We start from the raw sequence: 23,349 nt of genomic DNA on the forward strand, positions 1-23,349 counted from the left end.
TGACACCAAATAGAAAGGAATATAATATAAAATTGAGGTGTTGATGAGCCAATTCACACAGCTTTTTGATTACTCTACATGGTAAGGCAATCATTAGCTGTTAACATGTTATACTTACTTCCTTTGTTTTATCTGGGACCAGGAATATAGATGGAGAGGTAGCATTTGAGCAAAATCTTGATGTACTCCTGGGCTTTCTAAATATGTGGTTAACTTACTTTCCCTTTCAATTTTCATCTTTTGTTCTTTCCTTAGCCCATTTTTAGCAACTAGAGAGTTCCCATACATTCAAACAACTGCAAGAACAACTGTCCTGTGACAAGAATTCCAAGTAAGACTTCAAACCACAGAAAGACACTTTGGCAACCATGGGCCACTGTAGCATTTTAAGAGACTCATTAATCAGGTCAACAAACATTTCCCTTAGCATTGTAGACGAACCACTGCCGCCAGCTCTGAGAACAATCTAACTGACCTTCAGAGGAGAGATGTGAGACTGCAAGACGTATCCATGGACATTTTCTATTTGAGACAGGTTCTTTTCTGATACATGCACCAGCTCAGGTCCTCTTACTTCATGGGTTAGTCGAGGTAAGGAATGATCATGTGGAGCGTCCTCATCTTGATATCGATACTTCTAGGAGAAAAGACAAGAAATAACCAAAAAAAGCATTAGTGTTTGCAAAGGGTATACTTGACAACTTCATATTCCAACTTAATTTACAGGACACAGTGCATATCTTTTTTTTTTTTTTTGACACAGTACATATCTATTGTTGACCAAAGAGATAACAAATATATTGAAGGGGCTTTGCTGCAGACTCTCCTGGTGGTCACCAAAGCAACCTCAATAATGAACACTGAACAAACCTCAATACTGAGCAACACTAGTGACTTGTTTTTACCTGATAACATACTATCTCTGTTTATAAGCTACAGAAGGGTGACACAAATGAGACTGAGACAATGTACCTGAATAGATGAGGAAGTACTCGTCCAAATGACCAGAGTACCTGAGTATATGCTAAAATTTCTAGGCCAAGGATGGAGGGGAAAAAAATACTTAGCAATAAAACAGAATTCTGATCATCCCATTCAGGAAACTTAATTTTGTTTCATAATTTGTGAAACACTAATGTTTCTTCAGAAATGAGGAAAAAAATTTGCCACCTACATCATTTGTATTGCCCTTTAAAGGAAGACAATCTTCCCTTCCTTTCATATCCAAAGAGAAGGAATACTGATTTGGGTTAGTCAGATCCTGGGACAAAGGATCACAATTTACAAAGATGAAGCTTCCTTCTAAAGAACCCCAAAATATCAAGACAAGGGGTCTGCCTATATTCAGATGATTCCCTGAAGGCAAAGAGGTAATAGTTCCTTCTCTCTTAATCCCTTTCCTCTTTGATCATCTTCTTTCTACAAGCCTGTAATAGTAAGAGCGTCCTCTGGCAAAGGTTATCTTTAAATCTTCCAAGAAGACCTAAGGAAGCTGGGAGAGAGGAAAAGGATAAAGACAAGGTATAGGGACAGAGCAGACCCCTGGCCATGGAGTCAGTCTCCATCTTCAGCCTTGGCCTGGGCCTCCTATTTTTCTGTCTCTCTTTACTGCTCACTCCTTTCCTTTTGAAGCTGTCTCTTTTGAGTCCCAATGTTTCAAGGCTGTCGATCTATCTGGAAAGAAAAAAATGGGAACATTCTATATCTTCGCCAACCCAGCTAATAAAATGTTACTTTGCCTTACTTTGCCTTTGTTCTGTGAATGGGACAATGTATTAGGGGCAAATATCCAAATACCATTGTAACACACCTACTCAAGCTTAACTGAGCTGTGTAAGACTTTTCCTAATACCTCATTACTGTTATCACCAGCAGTTACTTTTATCACATTGGGTTATTAACAACATGTCTTCTTACAAAATCATGCTATGTTTCTTTCATTTTGAAGGTGAAAGGTGTGATTTATAAGCTACAGAAGGGTGAAAGGTGTGATTTCTTGGACATCAGCTCTCAGTGTGACTCATAATCTGATGTAACAAGAAGAAACACCCAGGGTTGGTAATTCAATGTGTGGTTCATCTGAATTCATGAGTTGATTATAATTACTTGTATTTTCCAGAGAGGCTTTCTGCAATCTTCCAACTTTAATATTAGTTGTAAAACAAAACTTACAGCAAACTGTATCTTGACTGCAGTTTGCAAAGGATTATCATCTATTTCTTCCATTGTAATCCTTCTTACTTACAATGCTCCATTTTACTTATGAGAAAATGAATTCTTAGAGAATTCTAAGAGACTTCCCCAGGGTCACCTACCTAGTAGGCATCAGAGCTGGGATCCTGTCCAAATAATGTGAATCTGACTCCTATTTCTATCATCAGCCCCTTCTCCTCTCCCATAAGGAGATGAAGTCTGAGTATGATGAATGAATTGGCAGCTTGGTTGAAAATGTTTCATTGTGAACACACAACACAATGCTGGTAGAGTATTTATGTAAACTGCAAACTACCAAACTTCTGTTTTCCTAACCCCATCAATAATTTGGGGAGGTAACCAGCCTCAGAAACAGGGACCAAGTTTAATATTCATTTCTTATTAATTATGTGTTCATTGAGAGTGGAATAATATAATGTATATCCCATTTTTGTGTCTCTGGCTTTCAGTGTACTTGTCCTGCAAAGCCCCCACCACCTTCAATTCTCTCATAGCTATCATCTATGCAGTCACCTGAGCTAGAAAAGTAGGAGTCAGTCAGATTCCATCCTTTCTTTTCTCTCCCATCTGCTAATTTAATAATTCAGAGTCTAACTAATTTATATCTTAATTCTTTTTTAAAAAAAGATTTTATTTATTTATTCATGAGAGACATAGAGAGAGAGAGGCAGGGACACAGGCAGAGGGAGAAGCAGGCTCCATGCAGGGAGACCGATGTGGGACTTGATCCTGGGACTCCGGCTTCACACCCTGAGCTGAAGGCAGACGTTCCACTGCTGAGCCACCCAGGTGTCCCTATCTTAAATAATCCTTGAGTAGCATAATTCATCTTCATTCCCCATCACCACCACTGTCCACATTCAGGTTCATATCAGTTCCCATCCAGGAAACCTCTGGACTGTTTGGACTGCCACTGAGATTGCTCTTTCCCACTCATCCTCTACACTGCACCAGGAGGCCTTCTGAAATTACAAACTGGCAAAATCCTTCTCTTTAAATCCCTTCAGTGGCCCCCACTATCCACAGGACAGAGCTCAAGCTTCCTTATTCTACTATAAGCTACCCCTCAACACCACTATGTGAGCAGAGCCCCTATTCCTTCTGAACTCCTTTATTTCACCACTCCCATCTCAGGACTGTGGAATGAATATAAATGTATCATTACTTTTGGGTTTTTAATCTTTTTTAAAAAAAAATCTGGTAAAATATACATAAAAAATTTCAATGATAACTATAAGTGTTAAGTAATATTAAATATATTCATATTAATGTGTAACCAACTTCCAGAACTTTTTCATCTTGCAAATCTGAAACTGTATAAGCAATTAAACAGCAATGCCCAATTTTGCCATGCCTAGCCGCTGACAACCACCATTCTACTCTCTATTTCTATCAATTTTACTACTCTAGATACCTTATATCAGTGGAATAATACAGCACTTATCTTTTTACTACTGGCTTATTTCATTTTGCATAATGTCCTCAAGGTTCATCCATGCTATAGCATGTGAAAGGATTTATTTCCCTTTTCAAGGCTGAATAATATTCCATTGTATCTACACACTACATTTTGTTTATTCATTTGTCTGTAAAAGGGCACTTTGGTTGCTTCCACCTCTTGGCATTGTGAATAATCTTCTTCTGAACACAGGTATACATGTATCTCTTTGAAACCCTGCTTTCAGTTTTTTGGGAGAGATACCCAGAAGTGGAATTGCTGGATTATATGGTAAATCCAATTTTAGTATTTTGAGGAATTTATTAAAATTTGTTTTTAAAAGGTTGTATTTATTTATTCATGAGAGCCACACAGAGAGAGGCAGAGACATAGGCAGAGGGAGAAACCAGCTCCCTGCGGACCTTGATCCCCACACCCTGGAATCATGCCCTGAGCTGAAGGCAGATGCTCAACCACTGAGCCACCCAGGCATCCCTTATTAAGCGTTTTAACATTTCACATATGTAAAACCATATTCGTTACTCATAACAGTTAGTGTTCTGTGTTCTGATGAGGTTCCAAGAATACCAACAGTAAAATTTTGCAAAGTTAAAATGATTACTGTAGCTCCTCAAGTATTCCTGTATTGAGATTTAGCTAGCTTAAAGAAAGATTCCATCCAGTAAAATATGCATTTACCCAACTATTTGGACAAATAACTATCCAGACACAGAGAGTAAACCCAGTTGAACTTAAATGGTGTCACAAATAATTTATTGTAAATTAGTTATTTTCATAAATTTAAGACCTATTTTTAAGACTGATAGGGCCTTAAATTAGACCATAAAACTAATCTTGATGCCCAATTAATACTTTACTAGTTAAAAACTTTTTCAACATCCATGGATCCTTCAAGCCTCAACTTTGACTTAATCTTTCCTGGGAAGCTCTCATGGACTACAAGTCTGAGATTTTGTGGATGTTCCCAAAGCTGTCTGTACTCTGACAATCAGGATTTTTATCATGCTGTATGTCTGTGTATTTGTGTGTGCTCTGTGTGTGTGTGTGTGTGTGTGTGTGTGTCTACATTGAGTACTGGGACATTTGAGCTTTATTTATCCTCTTATCTTTAGTCCTTAGCCAAGTGCCTGGCATACACTTAATAAGTATTTGTTGAATAAAGTTATGAAGGACAAACAAGTGGATGAAATGAGTATCAGCTCCTTAAGCTACAAAATTATTTTGGCTGCAGGATGCAAGTTCTTTCATTGCTGTTTTCATTGCAAAACATTATGAAATCAGGTTTTTGTTTTTTGGGTTTTTTTTAAAGATTGTATATTTATTCATGAGAAACACACACACACACAGAGAGAGAGAGAGAGAGAGGCAGAGACACAGGCAGAGGGAGAAGCAGGCTCCATGCAGGGAGCCTGATGTGGGACTCGACCCCGGGTCTCCAGGATCAGGCCCTGGGCCAAAGGAGGAGCCAAACTGCTGAGCTACCCGGGCTGCCCCTGAAATCAGGTTTAAGCAAAAAAAAAAAAAAAAAAGACCATTGCATCATGTGCTTGACACAATCTTAAAGGACATCAGATTCTTAAGTATTTTCTATCTCTCTCCTCATCATTCCTTTCAGTAAAATATGTGAAGAATATAAAGTGAATAAGAAACAGTTCTTGACCTTGAGAAAACCATAAATTATTAAATGAATCACATACATGTGCAGCTAAGTCTCTATACACAATCCTACTAACAAGTATAAACTGAGTTCTGTGGGAACAGAAATGGGTCATCCCTAACAATAAGCCTTCCCAGTTTGCAACATGATCTGGAATGATACATAAAGAAGTAAGAGATGTTCTAAGCAAAGGCAACCACATGTATGAAGGAGATAAGTGATAAGAGAGGATGATGTTTTGGTTTCTTTATATGTATCTTCACACCCAAGAGATAGGTGTCTTATTCTCCTCATCTGAGGCTTGGATAGTTAGGCATTTTTTCCAAGATATCGTATCTGATAAGTGATAAAGTAGGATTCAAACACATGTTACTCTGACTCTGGAACTAGAGCACATGAATATTCTTCTAAAGTTCTTCAAATATCTTGAGAGACCCACTTTATCTTCAGGAAATATAATTCTTAGGACATATTTAAAAGTCATCTAACAAGAGAGATTAAACAACTCTGCAACAGTCTGATTTCAGAATCAGTCTTAATGTTCTGGGCAATTCTGAGTTGTTTCTCATTTCAGGACTTATCAATTAGGTACTGACAACATTCTGGGCACCTTTGAAGGGTCTGTACTGCCTGTAAAAGGAGGGCCATATAAGGAAGACCTCTGTTTTTAAAACTGTGCCTTCCTTTTCCTGTCCTTGTGGCCCATTGGAGGAGACTCTGGAGCAAAAGCACTTTTGAAAAGATTATACTTTCCCAGTTCTAAGGGGAGTGAGGCAGAAAAAGAGCTTGAGACAGGGAAGACATTTGCTCTTCATGTCTGCCTGCCTTAGCTCATTTTGTCCCTGACTTCTGGAATCCTGTCCTCTTTCCCCTTCTGAAGCTTAGTGCCCAACTCACGGACTCCTTCATCAAGCAAGCTTTTTTAGGTCCTTGATGATCAAACTGGGTATCCTCTCCCCTTGGAAGAATTCTCTGACTGCAAAAGTTAAAAAGGATATGCTCCCATAGGGTTCAGCACAGATTTATGTCATCAAATAACAATTCTATATTGCAAAGACTTATCCATGTGCCTATCAATCCTACTAGCCCGTGAGTGCCTCTTGAGCACAGATATAGTCATATCCATCTCTGAATCTCTCCTGCCCCCCTGATGGCGACATATATGAAAAGATCAGTAAATGTGACTTCAACTGAATCAACTTAAATAATCTGAGCAATACTGTGATATACTGATCAAAAAGCCCTCCAACCTGAACCTGAAAGCAATCACACTCACGTTCCTTTTCAATCACAGAGCGCCCCCCCTCCCCCTCATGTGAATGGACTAAGGCTAGAACATTTGACCAGATTCAAATGCCCATGTGAGTCTGAACTACCTTAAGTTACTCAGACTTCAGAGGCAGGAGCGGATATACATTTGATTCATAATTGGGCAGAGCTTCCTGTACAGGTTAGAAGGTGGTGCAGCACTACTATGGTGCATGATAGCTGAGGGAGAAGTCACAAATGTTTCAAGGCCCATAAATAAAAATCTGAGTCTGTCTCTGTTTCTGCATAAGAAGTGCTCTGCTTCCCCCTTGCAGCAGGAGTTGGCACTGTTCTGATGAGAGAGAATCCTATCAAACTTAGAGAGCCAGAACATGTTTGTGTGCTCTTGAACAGTTTGTGAGCACCATCCATGAGCACTTTGCTTACAGTGTTATAAAGAGTAGCTCATTTAAGCACTCTAGCAACATTATGAAGCAAGTACAAAATTAGGGAATGATTTACAGTTTCCTATACAAAGGCTGACGTTTAGGAAATACTCAAAATCTGTTAGTTCTACCACTTCTGTTAACAATGTAAACAAATAGCATTCTCTGTGTTATCTCTTCTCTGTGATCTCAGTTTTTAGAGGGTGGGGAACCTTGACATATGTCCATCTCCTGCAGGATGGTCAGGTCAGAGCGCCAGCCACATACTGTGTGTCCGCTAGGCCTGGCTGACTGAATGCCATCACTGGAAAGAAGCCTCTTAATTTTAAAAACGTGCCTTGGCAGGAAAAATTTTAAAAGCACATATTTTAGGAGAAGGATGAAATAAGAACATTAAATAAAAAATAGACTTGCATTCCTAAGAAGTGAATGAAGCTCAGAAAATAGAGAAGACTGAATGAAAGTGAAGAGTGTGGTCTCAACAAATGAATTCCATGGAAATAAAGGGTCTTCCTCTCAAGACTGTAAGTTTAACTGCCACAACATTGCATGCTCATCTCATCTGGGCCCTGCTAGTTACTGTCTTATTTTTGAGGAAAATATTTCCTTTAAACAGTATGATATTTCTTTTTAGGAATTTTATTCACTAGAGATGTGCAGTTTGTAGCTAGCCAGCTCTCTTTTCTGGCTCTTTTTTCTATGATAGCTTAGCTTATCTGTCACCTGTGACCCATCTCTGTTACCATGCCTACTCTATCCTCTTTTGAACTCCCTGTTTCCCTTTCTGAAGGGAAAACATGGATAAAAGAAGGAAAAAGAAGATAAAAGAATGATTAGCGGTGATCAGATTGATAATTACATTCATTTCTTTAATTTGAGATAAATTCTCTGAATGATATTTTGGCGAGAGCAGGTTTCTCCCTCTCCTTCCCAGCCTTTCTGGCTACTATCCTAATCTGTTCTTCTAGAACAGTCATGCATGTATTATGCATCTGTGATGGTGGGCTCATTAGATAGGACAACAATGGGAGAAAGAAGCATAAGACAGACCAGGCATGATTTTCACCTCTACATCCTCCATGAGGCCTCCTGGCTTCCTTGTCTTCCCTACAACACCAGTCCCTGCCTCCCAGGATTTTAAAGTACCCTGTACTTACTTTTCATAAAACTCATCACATTTTTATTTTATGTTTAATTTCTATAATCATTTGCTTAATGTCTGTCTCCTCTATTGGACTGAAACCTCCTTGGAGTCAGGTCACTGCTGCCCTTCAGTACCTGCTACATAGGAAGTCTCAGTCAATGTTCACTGAATAAATAATCTGTGGCCAAATAAATCTCTCTTCAAAATCCATTCCTCAAAGAGCTAATGAGAGTGGGTTGAAGCTCACTGATTGCTGATTGCGCCCAGATCTCCCCAAGTGAAGTTACCCTTCCAAAAAAAAATCTCACCAAAAAAAACCCCACCCCAATGACCCACAATTAGCAGTACAGCTGGCCCGAAGGACACTTGAAGGAGGAATGTTTTGAGGATTGGAGCAGGACGTAAGTAACATGATGAATCTGAGAGATGAAAAGCTCTCCCAGGTGCTCCATTTGAATTTTTTTCAAACAGAACTCAGAAACGAAAGGAAATACATTCCCGCTTTTTGCCACAAAGAACAGGACAAGCCAGGATGTTAATTAAATTACAAATCAGCTGTCTGCTTGCAGCTGACAGAGCTTTGTGTGCTTCCAAGCAACGTCAGATATTTTAAACCCTCTGTAATTACCTACAATGGAGGAACTGCCAAGAAGTTCCTTTCATGAATATTTAATGGATCTTAAGATCCTTTTTAAAGAACTGATGATTTAAATAATCATGAGGCAACTTATTCTAGCTCAGTGCTGCCCTCCATCTGCTAACAGAAGATATTGGAGACGTCGTTTGACAGGAAATGCAAGCTACCTTTCAGAAAATTCTCAGCTAAGCCCAAGATCTAGCAGAGGCCAGGCTCAACCAGGAGGGGCAACTGTATGATTACAGAGTGCTAAAGCTCTCTGAGCAAGTCAAATGGGACCACAGATCTATGATCTGGGAAAATAATGGGTGCAGAATTGTAAAACGAATCTGTATAAGATGTCACACAGTCAGGTTGCTATTTACCATTTACAAAAGCACATTTAGAGACATTGTTCCAAGTAATTCTCAGGAACTGGAAAAAAGAGGGTATTATCACTCTGATTCCAAATAAGAAAACAGGAGCAGGAAGTCTCCAAAGTTAAACAAATGGTAAAGTGGGTTTCAAATCAAGCTAGCCAGCTGACTCTAAGAGGCAGCCCAATGTGGTGGAATGTGCATGAATTCTAGCATTAGGAACATAAGCTCAAATCTTACTTATGCCACTTGCTAGCTGGGAAACATTTGTCAATTTGCTGGATTGACTGAAGCTATAAACTAGGAATTATAGGATCGACCTCATAGAATTATGAGCATTTCTGGCACACAGTAGCTGCTTGACCAATATTAATGCTCTCCTTCCTCAGACTGTCAAGTCTTTTGCTCTTTGCAGGTTTAGATCATCAAAAAAAAAAGTAGTCTCTAAAAGAGAATTCTTCAAACTGTCAATGCTGTCAGCAAAATGGAAACAAATGTGAATGGTCATTTATAGCTACATATGTCTATCATCTTTCCTTTCCTTAAGCCATCATAGTAGAATAACTTTCGAAAATCTCAATTATAGAGTAGTATCTAGGAATGCAGGTTCTGGAGAGACTGCCTGGATCAATTCCCCAGTCTGTCATGTACTACATGACCTTGGGCAATTTATCAAATTCTGTGAGACTTGATATTACACATCTGTAAAATGAGACTAGTACTTACCTCACAGAATTTTTGAGAAGGTCAAGAGAGATAGATAATGTGTGGAACGCACTTGGTAGAGTTACATTCCTAGTAAGTGGTCACTTAATATCACCTATGATTATTTTATTGTAACATTAGATTTTTTTTTACTTATAAAAATTTTTAAAGATCTAAAAACAGAAAAAAATTTAGCTTTTCTTTTTTGCTTTAAATTTCTTCAAAGCATATAATCACAACTTTCCCACCACTATATATAACACACAGAGCCTGTGTTCCAACTTCACAGCTTTCCTGACCCTACAAAACATTCTCCAGCCTTTCTTTATATCATCTTCAATGCCTGAAAATCTTCCAGGCTCTTCCAAATCATCTCCACTCCATGTGGCCTACATTGGCAATTCCAGCTCCCGTTACTCCTCTCTCCTCCCAATTTTTTTCACTCAACAATAATTTTCTCCCAGTTATAAAATAACTAACCCATGGGGATATAATGTACAGTATAGTGACTATAGCTAATAATACAATTGATCCTTGAACAACACAGGAGTGAGGGGCACCAACACCCACACACAGCCAAAAATTTGCATATAACTTTTGACTCTCTCAAAACTTAACTACTAATATTCTACTATGAACCAGAAGCCTTAGAGATAACATAATCAGTTAATTAACATATATTTTATGTTACATATATAATGTACTGTATTCTTATAAAAAGGAAGATAGAGAAAATATTAAGAAAATAATAAGGAAGAGAAAATATATTTACAGTACTGCATTTGTTGAAAAAAAAATCTATGTATAAGTGGACCCATGCCATTCAAACCCATGTTGTTAAAGAGCCCACTATACTGTTTAAAAAAATGTATTGAGGGACGCCTGAGTGGCTCAGCGGTTAAGCATCTGCCTTCGGCTCAAGGCATGATCCCAGGGTCTTGGGATTGAATGCCGCATTGGGGTCCCTGCATGGAGCCTGCTTCCCCCACTGCCTCTGTCTCTGCCTCCTCTGTGTGTGTGTGTCTCTCATGAATAAATAAATAAAATATCTTTAAAATGTGTCAGATGTCATAAGTGCTAGGAAGACAACAGTGAAAAGAAAGACCCATCTCCTCCCTACCCTTTCTTCTTGATGTCTTCTCTACCTTGATAACTTCCCCAACTGTCTTTCACCTGGCTATTGCTCAACCTTCAAACTTGACTCACATATCATTTCTTCCCACATGCTTTCCCTGGACACCCAGGTTTGGCTAAGTGTCCTTTATCTGTGCTCTCATGACAGACACACTGAGAATCTCTCTTTTTTCTTGTTTTTGTTTGTTTTTTAAACATGGATGTATCTGCTTTTCTCACAAGAACATAAAAGCATCCTAATTCATTATTGTACCACCAGCAGCGAGCATTCCACCAATAAATGTTTCCAAACTGAACTACAGCTGATGGAGATATAAATCTCTCAGTGTACTTTACCACAGCTAGCACATCCTAGAAATAGCATGTGCTCAAGAAACCTGTCTGAATTTTATAGGAGATCTGGTTATTGAACAGAACCAGGTAAGAAGTAGAAAACTGATTCACGTGTAGTACAGGTAATGAAGTGGAATTATTTTCTGGAGAATCATTCAAGTTTCAAGTGTGAGGCACCTGGGAAAGAGTGTTGACTGGTGGCTTTTAGAGCAAGGAGTTGAGAGGAAGATAAATTGTGATACGCAAGAAGGGAACTGAGTGAGTTCCTTGCTCCTATTCTGCCAATACTGACCTAGGGCAAAACATAAATAAGGCCATCCCAAGAAATCTTACCCAAGGCTCTCTAAACCCCAGGGCAGCAGCTGAACACACAGACAAGTGTACTGACCTTGATAAGAACACTAAAATAAAGTGTATGCAAGGCCGTGAAGAGGTCTAGCAGAATATACACTGTATTGGCAGTGGTGTCTCTGGGTGATTATTAATGCCATGTATTGAGACCCATGTATTATGCAGAGAATAAAAATATTTAACAAAACAGAATATGTAAGACATGATCAAGTATTTACTTTTTTTTTTTTTTTAAGTATTTATTTTGTTGTAACGAGGAAGGTCTGGTGAGCTGTAAGCTTTGTGGTGAGGGAAGATCTCCTGCCCTGGAAAAGGTTTCTCCCAAGTTGAGTTGAGTTAACTTTGAGAGCTGGTTGAAGGACACAGGGTGATTGCCAGCTGATAAATGAAGGAGGGGCATCTAGGAAGGAATTTGCCAGGGAGGTTGGGAGGAAAAGAGTTTGAAGTCAAACTGCTTTGTTATCAAGAAATCAAACCAGTGATTTAGGAACAATCTCAACAATTAGTTTGTCCATTTGAAGTACACATTCAAGTACAGTCTGAGTAATTCTGCAGGGATAATTGCCACTGGATGCAAGAGATGACAGTAAGAGCTTGTGGGCAGTCACTGCCTAATTCAGTCTGCCAGCTGGACAACTGCTACAGTTTCTGTGAGAGTCATTCACTACTGAAGACTACAAGTGTGTTCTCAGTACTCCTGGTGCCAGGGAAAGATGAAGTGATTGTTTCATGGGGATTCCTAGTCAAGTAATGCAAATCCCCTGCACCTTAGTGTCCTGAGTTTAAATTCTGCTCCTGCCACTAATCAGCAATGAGACTTCAGGCAAGTACGGAAGCTCTGTGAAACTCAGATTCTTCCCTTGTGAAATCAGGCTAATAATATTCATAGCAGTGCTGCTATGGGAAATTGATGAGATAATATGCATAAATGCCTTGGCAGAGGGCCTGACTCCTGACTGATGCTTAGGAAATCTAAGCCTCTTCCTATTTCTGTGTCAGTGTCAAACACTCATCTAGGTACCATCAGAAGGGTCACCACACACATGCATGTACGCATGCATGCATACACAGACTCAACTCAACCTTACCCCTGTTTCAGGGAGCCACCTTCCTGCATGCTGCTACAAGCATTGAAGCATCATCATTGATCAGTGCAAACTCTCTGAAGGATGTGCACTGAGTTGTGAAGGCCTTGCCTCTACTGCGCTAAGCTTCAGTTCCTTTTCCATATGTGAGGCTATCTTACCCCCTTTATCCATGCTTCCTCCTGAGCCAAGATTCCTGTCCTCTTCTGCCTATGATTACCTTTTTTTTGTTCCTAGCAGGGAGGGAGAATACAGTCTGAGCAGCAAGTGCTGAAATCGCCACCGCTGGCTGATCACTTGAGCCACTCTTCTGACCCATTTGAGCTTTTGGACCTCAGAAGCTGCCATGGAATTGGCACCTGCTCAATCCTTCCATCCATAACTGACTTCTCAAGATTAAACCGCTTGCCTGCTTGACTTTAGAACACCTCCTGGATTCTTTCTGACTGGCTGTTTCAGAGATTTCCTGGTCAGCCTATTGGCATGTGCTTCCTCTGTGATAGAGGAAGTAAAAATAGAGTAAAATCCCTTCCTAACAGGAAGCATCATCATCTTTCATTCAACAAAATATTTTTTGAGCCCATTATGTATTAATCACTAAATTTTAAGTGCTAGGAATACAGTAGTTAAAAAAAAAAAGGTAAAAACATATGACCTCTTAGAGCTTAAATTCTAGTTGCATTAATTTATATAGTTCTTTTCCTGAATTTTCTCTCTCTTTTTTTCTCTCCCCTAATATTTTCCCTTACCCAGCAGTAAGCATGAACAGCTTTCCTGTTCATGGGAAGATGTCAGGTGGCCCAAGTGGGTAACCACTCCAAATTATCTCTGGGAATGATACAAATGGGCTTGGATCCATCTAACTCTTCTTATCCAGCTGCCTTTGTCCCACGAGCCCTCATGATAAGCCTGCCTCAGTGACTCTGGAACATGGGACAGGTAAAGGATTGAGACAAAAGGTGTGGCTTTGACTCTGATCTCGTTAGCAGTGAGTTCCAATCAAAGAGGATTATTTGGAAACCTGATACTGTCATACAAATATTAGTATTTCTTCAAATAAAGTCACTTCATAATCCATGGTTGGTTATGGTAGTTGAATATCCAAGTAAGATAACTGTCTCTTGGGAAGGCATTTTTATACTTAATTTAGGCATTTGAATATGCAATTGAATGCACCCAATTAAAGAATGCTATTGTGTTTTATTAAAACATAAGATGTAAGCTCCAAATGAAGAAAACCTAGAAAGTTTTCTCATTTTCTTGTCTTGGTACACTGCTGGGAACCAACAGTGTCATCTTTTAGATGAGAGCCTATGATGTGGCATATATCAATGCTTCATAATGTTAATATAATCCTTACAACAAATTTATGAATTAGTTACGATTTTCTTTCCCTCATTTTATAGATGAGAAATTAGAGACAGAGAAAAATTAAGTAACCTATTCATATAACTAGTGGAGAAGCTGAGATTCATACCTCACTATCTTTGTAATCTCTACCTTTAACCCTATACTATGCTGTCTCTCGAATTTTATGCATTTCTTATCCAGGTATTTATTCTGAGTATGGTAGACACTTTGGCTCTTTGGTTTAAAAGTCAAGGTCTCTAAGCTTCCCTTACCCTTGTTGGATCATAGGATATAATTGGAAGTATAAATAGAAATAAACTATGTAATGATACTGCCATTTCCCTGGTCACCCAAATACAAAACCATGCAGATGTAGATGATCCTCCAGCATCTTTCTCTTCTCATGACTTTCAGAGTAAGATCAACCTGACTCACTTGGCAGAACATGACACCTAATATCAGAGTCAAGGCCAAAATTATTTCACATTAGACTGAAAGCTCTTTGATGAAGGTAGTGATACTCTAATTAGCCATCTCAGTACCCTTTGGCAAGTATAAGGGATTTAGTACCTTTTGACAAGTGAATGGGTCTAATATAAGCTAAATGGATTCTACTTCAGCAAGGACTCTGGTTCTTTTCATCTCCATTGCCCTTTATCCATCAGGCCCTTGTTTCCTCTCTCCAGAATATTGCACTTTCCTCTTATGTCCCTCTCCAAACACATTCTTGCCTTTCCCCACCCAACTCAGCAACCTTCCTTTCCCTACCTCTCCATCTGTCCTTCACCCCACCAACTTATCATTCTATTCTGAATTATTTGTACTTCATAGTTAGAGTAACATATCACCACTGGGACTGCACTTGCTACTTCCAATACCCTTGCCATCTCTTCACCCTCAAGGTTCAGCTAAGATAATACCTCCTCTCCTCCTCGGTGTCCATTGAAAGATGAATGGATAAAGAAGATGTGGTTTATGTACACAATGGAATATTACTCAGCCATTAGAAATAACAAATACCCACCATTTGCTTCGACATGGATGGAACTGGAGGGTATTATGCTGAGTGAAATAAGTCAATCAGAGAAGGACAAACATTATATGGTCTCATTCATTTGGGGAATATAAATAATAGTGAAAGGGAATAAAGAGGAAAGGAGAAAAAATGAGTGGGAAATATCAGAAAGGGAGACAGAACATGAAAGACTCCTAACTCTGGGAAACAAACTAGGGGTGGTGGAAGGGGAGGTGGGCGGGGTGTGGGGGTGACTGGGTGACGGGCACTGAGGGGGGCACTTGACGGGATGAGCACTGGGTGTTATTCTATATGTTGGCAAATTGAACACCAATAAAAAATAAATTTATAAAAAAAAAAAATACCTCCTCTCCTCTGCTTGATTGATCCACTTCCCCTGTCTCCTGTGCCTAACCCCTAACTAGTGTCAGGACTCACTCATAGCAACATGTGCACACACAAAATAGTTTTTATTTTAATAATATTTGCCTGTCTGTTTGATTGTTTACCTTTATAGCTCTAAGATCTTTTAGTGTAAAGACTGAATCATTTATTGCCATAACACCTGTGTCAGGATTTAACAAGTGCTAAAGAAATCTTTGTTAAATAAATAATAGCCACCTAATAACTAGATTTTTTTAAAGGTAAATTTTTATTTTATTTTATTTAAAAAAATTGTTTTATTGGAGTTCAATTTGCCAACATTTAGCATAACATCCAGTGCTCATCCCGCCAAGTGCCCCCCTCAGTGCCCATCACCCAGTCACCCCAACACCCCGCCCACCTTCCTTTCCACTACTCCTTGTTCATTTCCCAGAGTTAGGTGTCTCTCATGTTTTGTCACCCTCACTAATATTTTCACTCATTTTCTCTCCTTTCCCTTTATTCCCTTTCACTATTTTTTATATTCCCCAAATGAATGAGAATATATAATGTTTGTCCTTCTCCGATTGACTTGCTTCACTCAGCATAATATCCTCCAGTTCCATCCACGTTGAAGCCAATGGTGGGTATTTGTCATTTCTAATTGCTGAGTAATATTCCATTGTATACATAGACCACATCTTCTTTATCCATTCATCTTTTGATGGACACTGAGGCTCCTTCCACAGTTTGGCTATTGTGGACATTGCTGCTATAAACATTGGGGTGCAGGTGTCCTGGCGTTTCACTGCATCTGTATCTTTGTGGTAAATCACCAGCAGTTCAATTGCTGGGTCGTAGGGCAGATCTATTTTTAACTCTTTGAAGAACCTCTACAGTTTTCTAGAGTGGCTGCACCAGTTCACATTCCCACCAACAATAACTAGTTTTTTTATCTGCATTCTCTCCACCAGCCAAGTCATTCAACTAATTACCCCCAGATACATCTTTACATACAATTTCACCATATCACTTACCCTTTAAAGCCCTTCATTAGTTCACTACTGCTCAGGAACAGAACACGGACACTTCAGCATAGTATTCATGCCACTCTGAATCTCTCTCTAAATTCCTTTTACTGTCCTTCTTTACCCATTTGCATTCTATTCAAACTAGCCAAACAACTTTTCTGAAGTCTCATTCATCTTTCCCACTTTCCCATCTCATGTTCTTCCTTCTGCTTTAAATGATGCTCTTTGAATTATGGGTGGGAAATATCTTTCCTTTGTTTGAGGTTCTGTTCAAATGACACCTTTTCTGACCTCCCTTGATCTTTCCCAAGCAGATACATCCTCTCTTTATCTTCAATTTATATTGCTCTCATAATGAAACTGTCCATCATTGAATTGGTAGTCTTTCTATCCATCTGTCCTTTTGTTAAGCACTTATAGTGAGTTAGTGAGGCAATGTAATAGACACTGAGAATATTTAAAGAGATAAAACACAGTCCCAACCCCCATAAATTCCATTTTAAGCTGAGAATAACAAATTTAACCAATCTAGGATGTCATTGATGAGACACATTCTGATTTCAGAGATGCTAAATATTAAAAAGTGTGTCTTAGAATTGATGAAATGCACATTATAGTATACACAGGTTCCCATGGAAGTGCACTTACCTAGCTTTGGAAGCAAAAGGAGACAGTTCCCTGAAGACAAACACACCTCTAGTTTATCTTATAAAATGAAAAGGCATTAAGCAGGACAGCCCAGGTGGCTCAGCGGTTTAGGGCTGCCTTTGGCCTAGGGTGTGATCCTGGAGACCCGGGCGGGATCGAGTCCCATGTCGGGCTCCCTGCATGGAGCCTGCTTCTCCCTCTGCCTGTGTCTGTGCCCCCCCCCCCCCCGCCTCTCTCTCTCATGAATAAATAAATAAACAAAATCTTAAAAAAAAAAAAAAAAGAAAGAAAAGAAAAGGCATTAGGCAAACAGGCACAAGGTTGTTGGCAAAGGAACAGCAGGTTCAAAGTCAGGGAAGAGTGATAATGGAGCATAATATTTTAAGGTATTAAAATGCTTGAGGGAAGTTTCTTAAATTGTGTCCTCTAGAGAGCTTTGTACAGAGCCTTAAACAGTTGTGTTAGATATAAATTAAAATTATTCTAAGCTATAGAAATATTACCAAAAGGAGATAACTGTTTATGTGCCACAGTATAAGCAAGCTTGTCAACTTCCCCTTAAAGTTTACAACATGGAGGGGTACATGGGTGGCTTATTCAGTTAAGCCTCTGGCTTTGGCTCAGGTTATGATCTCAGTATCCTGGGATAGAGCACCCCAGAGTCAAGCCCTGAAAGGAGAACTCCTTGCTCAGTAAAGAATATGCTTCTCCCTCTCACTCTACCTGGCTTCCTGCTCATGCTTTCTTTGTCTCTCAAATAAATAAGTAAAATCTTAAAAAAAAAATTGTGGGGCACCTGGGTTGCTCAGTTGGTTGAGCAGTTGGCCCAAGTCATGATCTCACAGGCTGTGGGATCAATCCCCATGTCCAACTGGCAAAACACAAGTAACAAATAATCAAAATAATTCCAAATGGCAAAATACAAGTAACAAATAAACAAAATAATTCCAGATTGTCAAGGAAATGAGAAGGTACTCTAGGAGAACACAAAGGAGAAACCTCATTCAGCAGAAGAGGTCAGGGGATACTTTCTAAATTGATGTATAAGCTAAATTCTGAAGAATGAGTGAATTCCCATGTAAAGAGTCAGGAGAGCTACATTCCAAATGAAAGGAAGAATAACCACGAACATGCCTGAGGTGGAAAAGATCTTGGTGGGCTCTCGGATTGACAGAGCTTTCTGAGGGAACCTGAAGGGAAACATGATTCAGGAGAGGTAAACTGGGCAGACCACACAGAACCATCTAACCCTCAGAAAGGATTTAGGCACCTATCCTGAGAAACACAGGTGCCAATAGAGGTTTTCGACAGGAAAGTGACATGATCTGATTTATATATATATTTTTAATTTATATTTTAAAAGCCTACCGTTGAGAGCCTGGGCGGCTCAGCGATCGGGCAGCTGCCTTTGGCTCAGGTCATGATCCCAGATCTAGGATCGAGTCCCACATCAGGCTCCTGCGAGGAGCCTGCTTCTCCCTCTGCCTGTGTCTCCGCCTATCTCTCTGTGTGTCTCTCATGAATAAATAAATAAATCTTTTTTTTTAAAGCCTACTTTTGCACTATTGGTGGCATTTTAAAATGGCACAACTACTATGGAAAAATGGTAGTTTTATTTAAAAAATTAAAAATAAAATTATCATGTGATCCAGCAATCTGACTTCTGAGTGGATAGCCAAAAGAATTAAAAGGAGGGTCTGGAAGAGATATTTTCATCCCCATGTTTGTAGCAGCATTATGCACAATAGCCAGAAGGTGGAAGCAACCCAAATGTGCATCCAGATGAATGGCTCATCCATTCATCTGGATATGATATGGTATGTGCATGCAATGGAATATTATTGGGCCTTAAAAAGAAGGAAAATCTGATATATGTCACAAGGGTAAACCTTGAGGACATTATGCTAAGTGAGATAAGCCTGTCACATCAAAACAAATTTTGTAGGATTCCATTTATATGAGGTATCTAGAAGAGTCAAATTCATAGAAAAAGAAAATAAAATGGTGATTATCAGGGGCCTGAGGGGGGTTGTTTAACATGCAGAGAGTTTCTGATTTGCAAGATGAGAAAGTTCTGGAGGTAGTTCACAAAAATGTGAATATACTTAACACTACTAAATTATACTAAATCATCTTAAAAATGATTACGATGGCAAATTTTTGTATTACATGGGGGGTTTTTGTTTGTTTGTTTTTGGTTTTGTTTTTTACCATAAAACTCACTCTGGCTGCCTGTGGAGAATGGATTGGACTGGGGAGAGGACAAAGGAAGGAAGCCAGTTGGGAGGCTCTTAGGCGACCCACATTGGAACTGGAACAGACATGTAGCAGAATCTGCAGTGAGCTCTGCCTCTGTACTCTCTATGTGAGGAAATATCCAAGACCCACAGATCCAAATTCTTACTTATTTACCCACAAAAACATTCAAAATGCCCATGTACCTTGCTCCTTCAATCTTCTAACACCTCTTCTCAGAAAAGATAAGAAACAACAACAAACAAGAATTTTAAAATAGTTGGTGATAAAATCAGCCCTCACCTGGCCTTATCTTTTGCCTGACAAGAAAGAAGAAGAGGTCAGGTAGCAGGTGGACTTTAAGCAACCGTATGTAAGCTGCCTCAGGGTTTAGATACTCTGTGTTAGTCTCCCATCAAAAATGGCCTCCTGATTGTTTTTAATAAACATGATCATTAACCTAAAATCAAGTTGGAAATTTTTCTCCCTGAATCATTTTTCTGCTTTGGATCATAGCTATAGCCCTAACAGGTTAAAATACTTATGGGCAAAAGAGTTCAAATTCCCTAGCTTATACAGAGGGGGAACCTCTATATTCTTCGAAGATAATTATTTTGTATTTTGATAAAAATTACATTTAAAATTCATTGTGAAGCTTTTCTTCCACACACAGTAATTTGTATCAGCTATACAAGCTGTAAATAATAATATAACAGACTCCCTATAATTGTCACTCGGTTTGAGCACTATCAATAAAGGGAGAACCATGGGTGCCCCTATTCCTGGTTGTTTCTATCTCCCTCTCCATAGAGGGAACTGTTAAATTTTGTCTTCATAATTCCCTGCTTTCCTCAATGGTTTTACTATACAGATATATTTGTCAACTTGACTAAACTATAGCACTCATTATTTAATCTAGATGTTGCTCTGAAGGGATTTCTTAACAGTGGTCAACATCTACAATAAGTAGAATTGAAGTAAAGGAGATTACACTCCAAAACCTAGGGTTATCAGCAGGTGGGACTCATCCAGTCAGCTGAAAGGCCTTAAGAACAAATGCGATGTTTCTCAGAAGAAATTCCACTTGTGGACTCCTGCTTCAGCTCCTGCCTGAGAGTGTCCAGCTTGCTGGTCTTCCCTGTAGACTTAAGACTTGCCAGCCCCCTCAATCACGTAAGCCAATTCCTCAAAATAAATTATATATACTATATATATTGTTTCTCAGGCAGGACACTGACTGATACGGTATCCCTAAAATATGTGTAGTTTTAGTCTGTTTTGGAATTTGACATAAGCAGTTTCATATTGTGGCTCTCTTTCTGCAATTTTGTGAAATTCATTCATGTTGATGTATGCAGGTAGAGTTCATTCAACTTTGTACAGTACTTCACTGTATGGCACACCACAATGCATCGTTTTCTTGCTAAAGGACATTCAGGATATTTTTATTGTTTTCCTTTCTGGAATAACCAAACTATAACAATACTGCTATAACAAGGGCACCAGGGCGGCTCAGTTGGTTAAGTGTCCCCTTTGGCTCAGGTCTTGATACCAGAGTGCCAGGATTGAGCCCTGCATTAGGCTCCCTGCTCTGTGGGGAGTATGCTTCTCCATCTACCTGTCACCCTGTTCTTGTGCCCTTTCTCTCTCTAATAAATAAATATTTTTTTAAAATACTGCTATAGCATTCTTATATATATTTCTTGGTGCACATTTGTAAGAATCTCATTAAGGCATATGCCTAAAGTTGGAATTTCTGGATTACAATATACATCTTCATTTTTTTTCCAAAATGGTTGTATCTATCAACAGAAATATATCAATTTATACCCACCAGTAATCAAGAAGAGCTATGATTATTCCACATTCTTGCCAAAATCTGACATTATCAAGGTAAATATTCCTAATCTGGATAGACACCAGATCTATCTGGGAAACTGAATCAACAGGGTTTATGGATACATTACATGAGAGATGGAGAGAAAGCAGTCAAGGATCATTCTCTGATTTTTTAATTTTTGCAATAATTAATATTCATTTTGTGTCTTTTTTTTCTTCTTCTTCTTCTTTATCTCAAATACGTGAGACAAAGTTGAACAAATACTTTGGTTCACTGATTTGGCTTAGATTGGTTTCTTAGATTAAATATCCCTCAAGTGCAGAGTCTTCCTTTTGCCACAAGGTGGCAAGCTAAGCATCCTGAAATTTAAAGCTCAGCGCTGAAGTCTTAATGAAAGTATTCTTAGAAAGTTTATAAAGCAAGAATTTATTCCCTAGTAGGTTCTTATGGATGCAATATTCATGCTTCGTGTATATTGTAATATCTTAATGTTTACCTATTTCTCCCTCTATAAAGGAATGATCAAAAGTCCTTTTTCTTTTTTCTTTAATGAAACTCAGAACCTCTCAGTGCTCTATAAGCATCCTTATTTGGCTCCCTCTAATTAGAGCATACACTCAAGACTCCTTTGCCTAACATACAAGACCTTCTACAAACTGTCTTTAACCTGAATTTCTAGCTTCATTTCCTCTTCCCACTCCAAACACACACACACACACACACACACACAGTTTCTCCCATTCTCTGCACACTGCAGCTTTCAAGGTCTTATCCGACTACACCAAATTCCTTCCACATATGTGTATCACACTGTTCACACTGGAAATGATTTGGGAAAGACTGTTGACTTGGAATACTCTCTCATTTCTTTTCTATCTATTCAAGTGAAGCACAAATTTGGGTCCCAATTGCAATACCACATTGCTAAGGATGTCAGGGTTTCCTCCAGCAGTTATCTGTTACTACTCTAAGCCCCTAACACATTTTTAAATACTACTGTTAGAGCTGTCGTATTTTTTATGACATTTTAATCTTTTTGTCTCTCTTTCCTCAAACATTACTAACAGGCCATCATGATAGATTTTTCTTTGATTCTGTCATAGAGACTTGCACTATGCTTGGCCAGCTGGTAGGTGTCAGTGAATGTTAACTAGCTTGCTGAATGACTGAATATTGTATGAAGATGAATATTTTAAGCAATTCATATTTTTAATCAGTATAAACAGTACTTAAGACAGTGCTTATGTTGTTAGAAATTTTTTCTATAACTGTTATTGTTATTATAACTCAAATCACTTATTTATTATTTTTTTAAATTTATTTATTTACTCATGAGAGACACACAGAGAGAGGCAGAGACATAGGCAGGACTTGATCCCAGGACCCCAGGATCACAACCTGAGCCATAGGCAGATACTCAACCACTGAGTCACCCAGGTGCCCCATAACTAAAATCATTTAAAAGTAAACACTAAGTTCGTAGTAAACAGAAGGTAGAAGACCTGCTTCTGCTTGTGAAGAGGTAAGCCAAAGGGAGCTGGGGAGATGGCACAGCTTAGGAAACAGGCAATGTGTGCATATGGAAATCAGCATAATATACTGATATAATACAGTAGTTCACTTAATGAATGTGATTAAATAAATCATTGGGTTTAGCCGTTGGCATGAGAAGTTTCCATAATTCAGTTGACATGTCAAATATTTTTCTCAGCAAACATATTATTGATTTTTTACAAAGGTTATAATTTAACAAGCACATAATATTGATTTTTTAAGTCTCTCAGTCCAGAACTATAAGGATCTCAGTGGAATTATAATTCCTTCTAATTAAAAGCTTCAACATGCAAACATATGCCATAAGGCATTAGGTCCATATGTTGCACCATAATCTGAACTTGCTAACTTCACCTCTTTAGTCCTGTGAATGTAACTCTTTCCTGATCAGTACCTTTTTGCATTTTATATTCTTGGGTTTAGACCTAGAAGATTTCCTATGTTAACTTACACTAGAATTTTTATTCTAGTTTATTTCAAAATTGATTATCACTAGTCATTGAGTGCCTACTGGGAGCAAAGTAATGGGCTATGCCCTAACAAA

General features: G+C 38.8%; 1 protein-coding gene across 23 annotated transcripts in view; it reads right to left on the minus strand.

Moving 5' to 3' along the window:
* DLG2 (discs large MAGUK scaffold protein 2) overlaps positions 1 to 23,349 on the minus strand; it is a 1,531,179-nt gene that overhangs the window by 985,032 nt on the left and 522,798 nt on the right. For all 23 annotated transcript variants that reach the window (XM_072726063.1, XM_072726058.1, XM_072726052.1 and 20 more), the window contains one exon: positions 476 to 637. In XM_072726063.1, the coding sequence (XP_072582164.1) occupies positions 476 to 637 (162 nt within the window). The remainder of the gene's footprint in view (positions 1 to 475; positions 638 to 23,349) is intronic.

Source organism: Vulpes vulpes, chromosome 11 (assembly GCF_048418805.1).
Source record: "Vulpes vulpes isolate BD-2025 chromosome 11, VulVul3, whole genome shotgun sequence".
In the NCBI taxonomy this organism is placed as follows: domain Eukaryota; kingdom Metazoa; phylum Chordata; class Mammalia; order Carnivora; family Canidae; genus Vulpes; species Vulpes vulpes.